Raw genomic sequence first — 11,960 nt, 5'->3', positions numbered from 1 at the left:
TCGCCTCTCGCATCAAAGTGCCTAAACGGCAAAATGGAGATTTGCTTCAGTTTGCGGCCACTGATGATGATTGTGGATGCAGTTAAGTGTGAGCTGATGATAATTAGGAAGGACAAAAAAAAAAAAAGGGGGTCAAAGGTGGCTGAGTGTCACTCCTGAGGACTCGCATCAACCACGAAGCCGCGGCTGTGTTCATATGCGTTGATATTTGTGCCTGCTTTGATAGCACCTGTAATGGCTCCCATCTGAGTCTCGCCTCCCCCCTGAGATGTAGCGAATTACGTATTATGTGTGTAATAAGGCGATGGCATGCGAGCAGCAGAAGGCCGCTTCCTCTACAGGTGACACCTTTGACCTCTCATCTGTTCCCTGTTGGCAGAGTGGGGGAGGAGAGACACAATGGAAAAAGGGAAGACTCCTGTCCATCTGCATTCTTTAGGAATACAGATGTAGAATGAGTGGCGAGCAAAAACTTTCACAAAACTTTGGATACCGTTCAAATGTGGTCACTGCTGCAGAAAAGTAAAACAATAATCAGACATTCATTCAAGCATAATAAATGGTCAGCATGTCATGTAATGTAATAATTTCCTGAAAATGTCATAAAAAATTTCACTTAATGCGATCAAAAAAGGAATAAAACCCAATAATGTAACAAAAAAAAAATCATGACTGATATATTTTTATAGTCCAATACTTGGATATATTATATCATATCCCAGAAGTCTTTGCGGCATGGCAGGTCTCATCAAGTGGGCGGAGCTTACTCAATTAACTCTATGCACAATTGGTTTAACTCTAATTAAATCAACTATGTCAAATAAATCCAACACTGACCTCAATTTAAGTCAGAGAGTGTTAATCATACACTTTGGGGGCTGAAATTAATTTTTAATCATTTAACACCAAAAGTTGAACATTATAATTTCTGGTCTGAATGTATATAACAGTCATAGATTCTCAAAACACAAAATGTGGAACTTTGGACTGAACATGAGATTATCTGTTAAGTTTTACAGTATTTGAGAGAAAAAAGACCAACCTGAAAATGTAATAAATAACCAATTATGTAATAAGGTATTACATTATCGGTAAAAAAAAAAAAAAAAAAATACCCATAGGTGTGAATATGAATGAGAAGGGTCATCCGTGATTGACAGGCGACCAATCTGAGGTGTTTCAGCGCCACTATGAACATACTCAAAGAAGGAAACGTACCATCTCTCCAACAATTAGTTGCAATTTGTCCATCGCTCCGATAACACATAACTTTTCATGATGACGATCTAAGTTTTTTGCATGTTTATGTCACCCTGTCAGCTGGGATAGGCTCCAGCTCAAGACAGGATAAAAAGAAAAAAGAAATGAATGGATGGAAGACGTTGGATAAAAACCTGTTATGTTGTCATTCGTCCACTGGGTGTCACTTCTTACCATGGCTTGCTTCCATTGCTTTAGGCATCCCAAATATTTCAACATAGTTTCTTACTGAGCTTTTAGATGGTAAAGTCCACTTCTATCTACAATATAACCGCCACCATGCATTGTTCTTTATTCTGCAATAACTACACCTAATCATTAAAACAGTTCTAAATGTCACTGAACTAAGAAAACAAAGAGTTCAAATAAATGCTTACTAAAAGGCCAATTATTAGAAAGAACAAGTAGTTGTTTCTGTACTTTAAATTTCGTTTATTTTACATGTATTGTACATTACTTGAGTTTTTTTTTTTTTTTTTAGATTTCTGGCATTTACTCCCATTGCACTTTCTATTCCTTTGCCAAAAGTCTTGTAACTTTGTTTCAATCTCTGCGGATTACAATGCAGAGTTAAAAAAAAAAAAGAAGAAGAAAAAAAAATAGAAGCAGGTAGATATAGTTGAGCTTGGTGGAGCTGTTGATTGATTGATTGATTGATTGATTGATTGATTGATTGATTGATTGATTGATTGATTGATTGATTGATTGATTGATTGATTGATTGATTGATTGATTGATTGATTGAATGGGAAATCCTGAGCCATAGCTGTCTTTCTTTTTTTTTTTTGTCTGCAGAGGTAATTTTTTTTCTCCCCTCTTTTGTGCCAAGTTATCAAAATTGTCTCTGTATCTAATTAACAGCAATACTTTTTTGAACATTTGGCATGTTTTAGAGAGCTAACATTTCTTTTTTACTCTTACTTGTAAGAAATTGAATCAATACAGGCTACTTCTACTTTATTTATTATTTATACAAAAAAAATGTCATCTTTTTTTATCTTATTTTTTTATTTTTTATTTTATTTTTTACTGTAAGTACAGAATGTGACCACCTTTGCCACTCTTTCAGAAGTCACTGTTGTTGCATTGCCTGTATCTGCTGGGAAAATGACAAATTAAAACTACAAACATTAACCACCATTTGCTGCAAAGTGAACGCTTATCTTATATTAGTCTTTACACAAAAGGCAATTCAGCACTGGCAATGGCAAAACAGTCTCCAAAACAGAGTCAATACGCTCAATTGGATAGTCGCTCTTATAACGTGCCGGCAAAGAATAAATAATTATGTGTCATTTTACTTAATAGTGAATGAAATATGATATCTATTCAAAGCGACTAACGTAAATTGGCCTTGTGATGAGGGAGGAACGACCCCGAAGACAAGCTGCTCGATGACTCCCGCCTTCCTCTCATCCTCGTCAAATCGCTCACGATTTTGCATCGCGTGACCGCGCCTCCTACGTCACGAGTGTTCTCGAAGTAGACAGATGCGCGTGTCCGAAGCAAACAAGTTCAGTCCGGGCTAAAAATAGTTTGTGCGCGGAATCGCTAGGTTGTGGGGCAGGTCTAGTGACGTAATTTATGCTCTCTGTTCTTGTGAACGAGTAATTTGACATTTATTTTTTTCCACCACGCCTTTTATCTTCATGTTTTCCCTTGTGTGTTTTGTCACTTGTTTGTGACGCACCCAGTATAAAACATATTCCCCGCGGTTTTCTGACACAGTAATTTTATTTTATTTTATTTTTTTAATGCGCATTTACACACACGAAAACACCGAGAACGCCTTGCAATGGCCGCTTTATGTTGGAGGGTAGACTATATTTGCTAACGATTTAAAAATAATTGATGTGAAAGGTCCGTCGTGTGCTTACGTGCAGTGGCCGAGTTGGGTGGGATTAACGGATGGGTCAAAGAAGCTTGAGCAGCACGGATGACTCATAGCTGGACACCAGATATCATTTCTGACTGTGGGCGAGGGGGAAAATGTTTGAAACTGTTTTTTTTTTATTTTATTTTATTTTTTTTATTCACTAGTTCAGCTGCCCTTTCGGGGGAGAAATGGCGGGTCACATGCGCGAAGCAAACTCAGTGACCTTACATACAGTTCCAAAAATATCGTCATGCATTTTCGCTCGTTCTAAATATAATTCAAATCAGAAATGGTTGTTGATGCCTGCCACTGTTGTGACGTGCAGTCAATGCGTGTAACTCGCTCAGCTTCATCGTGCGCGCACACACACACACACACACACACACACATACACGCACGCGCGCACATACTCCCCAGCCATAAGTGAATGACGGCAGGTCGCCATGGAAACTGCGTTACGCTCCGGGCACCCGGAGAGGAAAACAAGAGCGCGAGGACTGCGTGGAGTCATTTCAGCACCAAACGCCTCGTGGACAGCGCCCGGGAGAAGTGGGAGCATCCTCACATGTCTGGACAGGGACAGAGACAGAGACGCTTGCAGAAGCAACAGCAACAACAGCAGAGAGCTTCACCAACGTGGGTCGAGACTTTCAAATAAAAATAATTTAAAAAAATAAATAAAAAGACTCTCAGACCATCCAGACGTGAATCGCGGTGGTTCCACAAAGGCTTGATCCCCCGCTGTGAGAAGAGGAGGCAGCCGCTCTGCCTCAGCAACAGGTAAGACCAGTCACCACTATGACGTTGCTTCATTCACTTCATGCTGCATGCATTATTGATCGGAAGTGAACCTGAACCTCCCACAAAAGTGCCAATGCTACTTATCCTGGCGTGTCTTTAATTACCTTTCCCTGGCATCTCACTTTTAACTAGTGGAAAGCCTGAAATGATCTAATGCGGGGGTGTCCAAACTATGGCCCGAGGGCCATTTGTGGCCCGCCATACATTTTTTGGTGGCCCGCACCAAATACTGAAAATAATTTTTCAATGCTATTAAAAAAAAAAAAAAAAAAAAAAAAAGAGAGAGAGAGTGGATTAAACATTTCTAGCTACGCAAAGACACAAAATTGCAGCTAATAATTCAGTTCCAGAAATAAAAAAATAGTTTCATCCACTTGTTTCTTGGTGTCAACGTCCAATTTGTGAAAACGTCTCATTAATTAATGGTTAATTATTAATGGGAAAAAAATGTGAAAACATCACATTAATGGTTGTTAAGTGTGGTGAGTTGACGACCGATTGTTCTTGTGGTTCAGAATTGTCAAGTTGGGATCAGCTGCTGCTCAGTGGAGAGGCATTATCCATTATAGTGGCACACAGGGGTCACTGTTTGCCCTGTGACTGTTAGCAGTTTTCAATAAGTAACTGTACATTATATCAACAATTTATAATTGCTTCATTGATTTTTACCATGTTTAACTCATTCACTGCCATTGACGGAAAAAGACGTCAAATGATGCATATTTTTTTTTGCTGGTCTGGCAATGAATGTGTTAATAAATAACTAAAAAAAATAAATAAATCAAAGTGGCCCTTGAAGCTTTCTATTTTTCTGTATGTGGCCCTCAGAGGAAAAAGTTTGGACACCCCTGCTCTAATGGAATCAAGGAGACCTCTGGCTCACTTTGAGTGTTAGCGATTGACTATGAAACTGTATAATGGTGCTAATTCACGAGTAAACAACCTGCACTATAGTTGCAAAAACAACAAGTCACCAGAATCAGTCGAGTTCTACAGAATAGGGCTTTGCGCCAACCACTTGAGTTTCAAGAAAGCAACGTGAGGACACAATTTCTCCGTGTTTTGTTTTAAATTGAGGTCTGTGTACCAACCCTGAGCATTATGTGTGAGCTGGGCTGATACGCCTGCATGAGTCACTCGGGCTGCAAGTTTGCAGAAGAGTGTGACGGGAGAGAGAGAGAGAGAGAAAGGGGCCAGCTGTATAGCGATCCTGCAATGGCTGTTTGCTTTCCAAAGATGTGGCTTTATTGTTTTTATGGTCAGTGCCTAAGGACCAGGTTTATTGCCTCTGTTTGTGTGATTTTTCCAGACTGAAATCCTTTTTTTTTTTTAGGTAAGCATACATATTTCTCTCTAATAAGCACTTCACATGTATTTTGGTTATGTCACTTTATAGTTGGAGAATGGAGTATTGTTTCGAAAGAAAAGTGGCAATTCATGTTTACTGAATCTGTCAGATGGATTGCAATCTAGGTTTGTAAAGACTGTCTTTTTGGCTGCTACAGTCTTTGAAGTCTGACAAATGATTGTCAGAGTGCAACCCATTATTGTTCATTAGCATCCCAGTGTTTACTTAGAGTGTTGACAAATCACAGCAATCATCCGTATTCAGCCGTAGCAATCGGTGACGACTACTGGTTAAAGCAAACAGCGGTTAATAACAGGCTGCCATGTATCACATTTTCACAGTCAAACTCACGCACTTGCTCCCCTTGAAACGCTTGACATGCGCCCTCAAGCGCACGCTGCGATTCGTGACACGGACGGATGTAATTTGGTTCATTGAAAAATGCGGGTAATTTGCCACGACTGACCGATGAGTGCTTCTGTTGAGGTTGCATGCGGTGCAACTTCCTGTATGACCAAACAAAATGAGCAATCTGATCTCAAACCCTCAACTCATTTGCTCCATTTTTTTTTTTTCCGGAGGGGTAATAGAAAAGCTTGTTTTTTTGGGGGGGGTGAGACACATGCAGGAGTTGATGTTCGTGAAATGTGCATATTTGCATGCCGTGCGCACACAGACACGAAAACAGATGTGTGTCCTTAATTTGTGACGTTGCTGTGATTAATGAAGTCTGCTGGCGATGACTCATTCAGCTTAACCCTTGCACTGCTCATGGAAACAATCAAATGATAAATATTTCGGCTGTCACAACCAATACACATGATTCGTTTTTCTGTTTGCTTTTCATTATCAGCCATACTAAGTTTAGATATCAAATAAACGTAGTTGATAGCTTTATTCATATAATGTTTCAGACTGAGAGGAAGTGTTAATAAAGTCCCAGTTTCATTGGATGCCGGCAAAGTGCATTACGCTTTTCAGATTCAATTATCTCAGTGAAACACTTCTCCCTAATTTGTTACGATCAGGTTGCAGCAGAGAGGGATATTTATTTACGCAGGGCAAAGTGTCATGAATGGCCACACGTGACCGTTTGTCAACACGTTAGCATTGTGGAAAAGCTGTCAGCCAAGCTGTGACTCGCAGACATCAGACCGGCAGGGACACTCTCTCGCTCTCTCGCTCTCTCTGTGTGTGGGAGAGTTATACATTTGTTGCTTTAAATATGAATGAACTCTCATGTTGGCTATTTTTTCCCCCCTCCCTTTCAAGGCAGCAGCATGTCTGAAATCAAATCCAGTCAGCGGTTCCACAGCCTGAAGCCTGAGCAAGTGGCAGTTCTCCATCAGGTTTTGTCAGACATCGTTCCCATCCATGGCCGCGGGAACTTTCCAACTCTGGAGCTCCGCCCTCGAGACATCATCATTGCCGTACGGGCTAGCCTGCGGGAGCAAGGCATCATCGTACGAGACGTGCGCCTAAATGGCTCCACGGCAAGCCATGTTCTGGTCCAAGACAGGATGAGCTACAAAGACCTGGATATTATTTTTGGGGTGGAGCTGCCCAGTCAGGAGGAGTTCCAGGTATGTCTTCGCAAAAAAAAGAAGCAGCCAGTGAAATACTGCATATGCCATTATTTCTATTTAGCAGAGTTACTCTAGCTCAGTAGTTCTTAACCTGGGTTCGATCAGTAAGTCAGTCTCAAGACACACTCGACTCAAATGATTCGTGATGATACGCCCCGCTCGGCCATCATTGGCTGCAGGTGATCACGCTATATTGCTTGGCCTATCTGTGCTGCCGGGAATTTGGTGCGCTCAGTAGTCAACTATTGACTATTTTGATGGTACGTTGTGTACTTTCTTTCTTTATTATTGTAATCCATTCATTACCAACTATGTCGAGCAAAACAAAACAAAAACAAAAAAAAGTGGTCCGATCTGGTGCTCCACAGGGTTCAATTCTGGGACCTCTGCTGTTTTCATTATATCTGTTGCTCCTGGGTTCCATCTTAAGAAAACCGTGGTGGTTGTTCTAAAGTGCTCTATAAATATAGAGTTGAGTTGAGTGATGCGAGTCAGCGTCCTAACTAGTGTTGTTGCGATACCGTTTTTTGGCCCCCGATACCGATTCCCATACCCAGCTTTGCAGTATCGGCCGATACCGATACCATACCGATACCTAAGTTTGTTTTGTTTTTTCCTCAACATGAAAAAGCTGTCCTGCCATTGGTTCAGAGCATTCAAGAGCCAATAGGATATCTTACGATCGGCATGCAGTGAGCATGTCACATATCAGTGAATGTCGTGAACGAGCAAGACACAAGATGCTGCATCCAAAATCCTATATTAGCGTTGGAATTAATGGTATCGGCATGTTACTTGTGAGTAGTCACCGATACCGATACCACTGTTTTAATGCAGTATCCGCGCCTCTGTCGATACCAGTATCGGTATCGGAACAACACTAGTCTTAAGCTGCATGGAGATGGGGAATACAAGAGCACAAAAATTTCTGAATTCAAGGTGAAGAGAGCCACATTCGATAAGAAGGGTACCATATACCTATGTCTTAATTTAAAAAAAAACACAAGAAAAAAACCCAAAAAAAAACAAAAAAACAAATGTGCTTAAGAAACTGGTGAGGTTCGGTACATCCAACAAGGTTAAGAACCACTGCTCTAGCTACTGTCTCTTTCATACTGCAGTATTGATTCTTGTGCTTTTCATTTTGACAAAAAAAAATGATTTAAATCTAAACTAATTCCATTACAATTTATTTCACAAGCAGGCTGAATTGGTTTTAATATTTGTAATTGAATTACACCCGAAGCCAAAGTCTAATATTGCAAGCAATATTGCAGTCATTATTTATAATCCTTGTCATATTGCTTCCCTTTTCCCACAGGTGATCAAAGAGTCCGTACTTGGTTGCTTGCTGGACTGCCTGCCATCAGGGGTCAATAGAGAGAGGATCAGCAGTGCGACAATGAAAGAGGCCTACGTCCAGAAGATGGTCAAAGTCTTTAATGACCAGGACCGCTGGAGTCTCATCTCATTGTCAAACAACAGCGGGAAAAACTTGGAGCTCAAATTTGTCAGCATGCTGAGGAGGCAGTTTGAGTTCAGCGTTGATTCCTTCCAAATCATTTTGGATCGTCTTCTCGAATCTTACCTGCAGGAGTCGCAGCACAAGCATCATGTTACACTGAAGGACCAAGAGGTCGAGAATAAAGACGTTAAGCAGAAAAGTACTGAAAAACCCAAACGGAAAAATGCACCCCTCTTAGAGAAAGGGGCTCACGTTACCGACGCTGACCAGAAAAATGAGATGCATGGAAAACAAGATCAAATGGAATCGACTAAACACGTCACACGGGAAGGAGGTAGTAAAGCCAAAACAACCACAGAGCTCAAAGAGAACCAAGAAAACCTTAATGAATCCAAACTCCCTGGGCATGCATCCTTAGACGTAATCGCAGGAGAGCAACCAACCACTGAAATCAACGAGGCAGACTATAAACTCAAAGATGAGGCACAGTCCCCAGACTCAAACGAATGCTCCGGGCACTCAGGACTGGTATTTTTAAATACTAATGCTGAAAAACAGGAAGTACTCACAGAGGAAACAGGACTGACAAAAACCACGCAGCCGACGCCTGTGGAGTCCGTAACAGCGACAGAGAACCGTGATAGTAAAGAATTATCCGAGAACACAAAGACGTCTCAGAGCTTCGAAGAGTGCGTAGAAGACGAAACACGATGTTTGTATAACCCAGATGTTGACTCATCTTCTCAAGTAGACGTGATTTTAGAGAATGAAAAAAAAGTTCCAATCAATGTACTGACAGATGCTGAGATTGAAGGAGACATAGAGCAAAGTCAGATATCGAAAGAATGTTTAACGCCAGACCCCACGCAGGCTGATGAGTGCGTCTCTTCCATCTCTGTCGCGCCGCTATCGCGAAACAGCACTCTGGAAACGCACAACACACCACAGATTGAAAGATCACCTGACACACCTGACAGCACAGCAGATACTCAGGACACACTCACGCCACCTGGCCTCGTTCTGGAAAGAAAGGCATTGAGTCCGGCTTGTAAGGTCTCCGAAAGACTCTCTCATATGGTTGTGCTAAAGCACTCGTCTCCGAAACCTCCACGTAGGATGTGTAGGAAGGTGACCTCCATTCCTTACCAAGGCACAGCCTTTGAAAGTGACTCTGTAACGGATTCCTGTTTAGATCCAAAATCTTCCTCAAGCCCTGAACTAGATCTGAAAGGAAATCAAAGACTTAAGCCCGGTCTTGTTATGGTAACTGGTTCAGAACTCACAAGAATCACACACTCGATTACAACAGTCCCAAGACCTGAAAGCAACCCAGACAGCGACCTTTCGGCAAATCTGGACTTTTCCGCCACTCCTGATCCTGTCCCTGATTCCACTTCTAATCTACCTCCGGATCCGGAATCTTCTCAGTTCATTACAGCGTGTTTGTCCATGACAGACATTCAAAGTCAGGAAGCGAGACCACAATTGGCTGAGCAAACGCAGTCTTCCGCGGAAAATACTGCTTTGCAACTGAAACATTCGGAATCTCCCGATAGCCTGGACTCACTAGTTTCACACGCTGATGAATCTTGCTTAAATGCCCAAGAGGCCGCACAAACCTCAGGAGATGAAACCAATGAGGAAGAGGAGAACAACACGGATGAGCCAAATGGCAGCAGTGAAAAGACTTCACCACGACAAAAGACCTCTCCCCCCCGATCACCTCCCTCCTTCCACGGTGGCGCCCCCCTTGTTTCATGTCTTCCGCCTCCTGTACTCAGTTTTACCCCTTCGCCCCCAAGCCTCAGCCCTCCGCCATGTGTGACTCCTCCCTCGCGCTGCCTCTCGTCTTCGATGCTGCACACTGCCGGCTCTACGACCAGTTACAGCTCCCCGTCCGTGGGCTTCAGCCCCACGTCGTCCAGCATCAGCTCACCGCCTTACCTCACCCCGCCTATGCTCAGTCTCAGCCCTCCCCCTGTCTGTCTAACTCCTCCTTCTCCTTGCCTCAGCCCTCCCCTCCTCTGCTTCAGTCCTCCAGCGGAATCAGAGGATGCCGTCTTTCAGATATCCTCGACCACAGACAGCGATGAACAGATTGTCGAACCCACTACCCTGCGCCGAGTCCCTGTCCTACAACTGGAGGATAAAATAGAACAGACGTATGTTTCCCTGTTGAGCGAGGTTCCAGAATCCGTCTCTTTTCCAATCACACTCCCGAGTGCAACCTCAAATGCGCTGCCCCACGCTCAGCTCGGAGACCCAAGTGAACCTGCCCCTCCAGACACAGATGAAGCGTTTAGCCCTGCGTCTGAGAACAAAGAACCCCGGAAAACAACTGCAGACGTATCTGAAGAGATCGCCACTCCGCAGGCAGCAAGCTGCGTCCCTGCGGTGGAGGTCCTAGCCGAGAGCATGTACGGCGACTTTGAGGCCGCCATGGACCACCTGCGCTACCGCTTGATCGCCACGAGGAATCCCGAGGAGATCCGAGGCGGCGGCTTGTTGAAATACAGCAACCTCCTGGTCCGGGACTATCGACCGGCCAGCGAAACTCAAATCAAGACACTGGAGCGTTACATGTGTTCGCGCTTTTTCATTGATTTCCCCGACGTGCAGGAGCAGCAGCGGAAGATCCTGTCCTACTTGAAGAATCACTTCATTGGTGAGGAGAGAAGCAAGTATCAGTACCTAATGACGCTGCGCCGCGTGGTCGACGACAGCACCGTGTGTCTGATGGGCCACGAAAGGCGCCAGACTCTCAACATGATCACAGTGTTGGCGCTGAAGGTTCTCGGGGAGCAGAATATTATCCCCAACACGGATCACGTCACATGCTTCTATCAGCCTGCGCCGTACCTTGCGGAGCACAACACGCCCTATCTAACGGAACCCAGTTACTGCAGCTACTACATACCTCAAGGGGGATCAACTGTCCTTTACCAACCGTACCCCTTGCACATGCATACACAAATGGGACTCGTTTAACTACAAAGGAAACATGCATGAATAACTCTACAAAACACACAGCAAAGGTAAAAACCTGCCTGCCATGAGAGCGAAAACACGCTTTCGTCTCTAACACACTTTTTGGTGAGTGCAAGGCGCTGTACTCCAAAGTTCAAACAAGAATATTAGTATTGAAAAACAAAAGGAAAAAAAATATTCTGGTATTGTTTCTGACTCAGGGCGGCACGGTGAGCGAGTGGTTAGCACGTCCGCCTCCCAGTTCTGAGGACTCGGGTTCGAGTCCAGGCTCCGGTCTTCCTGGGTGGAGTTTGCATGTTCTCCCCGTGCCCGCGTGGGTCTTCTCCGGGTAATCCGGTCTCCTCCCACATTCCAAAGACATGCATGGCAGGTTAATTGGGCGCTCCGTATTGTCCCTAGGTATGCTTGTGAGTGTGGATGGTTGTTCGTCTCTGTGTGCCCTGCGATTGGTTGGCAACCAGTCCAGGGTGTAGCCCCGCCTACTGCCCAGAGCCAGCTGAGATAGGCGCCAGCACCCCCCGCGGCCCTTGTGAGGAATAAGCGATCAAGAAAATGGATGGATGGATGTTTCTGACTCATAACACTTTGGCATACCTGGGACCAAAGATGAGTTCCATGCAAACGTACTTCCAGGTT

At 43.7% G+C, this 11,960-nt stretch overlaps 1 protein-coding gene across 2 annotated transcripts; it reads left to right on the top strand.

Moving 5' to 3' along the window:
* Window positions 1-2,732: 2,732 nt before the first annotated feature.
* tent5d (terminal nucleotidyltransferase 5D) lies at window positions 2,733-11,351 on the top strand. Of its 2 annotated transcripts, none has more exons than XM_077532736.1 (3): window positions 2,733-3,916; window positions 6,558-6,868; window positions 8,193-11,351. In XM_077532736.1, the coding sequence occupies exons 2-3, from the start codon at window positions 6,566-6,568 to the stop codon at window positions 11,322-11,324; spliced, it is 3,435 nt and encodes a 1,144-aa protein (XP_077388862.1). In that variant the 5' UTR covers window positions 2,733-3,916; window positions 6,558-6,565; the 3' UTR covers window positions 11,325-11,351. The 2 variants fall into 2 exon arrangements, with proteins under 2 accessions (XP_077388862.1, XP_077388863.1); XM_077532737.1 differs by lacking the exon at window positions 2,733-3,916 and adding an exon at window positions 5,121-5,270.
* The last annotated feature ends 609 nt before the right edge of the window (window positions 11,352-11,960 follow it).

The sequence above is a fragment of the Festucalex cinctus genome, chromosome 9 (assembly GCF_051991245.1).
Source record: "Festucalex cinctus isolate MCC-2025b chromosome 9, RoL_Fcin_1.0, whole genome shotgun sequence".
Classification (NCBI taxonomy): domain Eukaryota; kingdom Metazoa; phylum Chordata; class Actinopteri; order Syngnathiformes; family Syngnathidae; genus Festucalex; species Festucalex cinctus.
This window is presented reverse-complemented; position numbering and strand designations above follow the sequence as displayed.

Excerpts from the sequence above, each read along its gene's own strand:
- tent5d (XM_077532736.1), top strand. The coding sequence starts at position 6,566 with ATGTCTGAAATCAAATCCAGTCAGCGGTTCCACAGCCTGAAGCCTGAG. Across the intron at positions 6,869-8,192 it reads CCAGTCAGGAGGAGTTCCAG|GTGATCAAAGAGTCCGTACT; the intron begins GTATGTCTTCGC and ends CTTTTCCCACAG.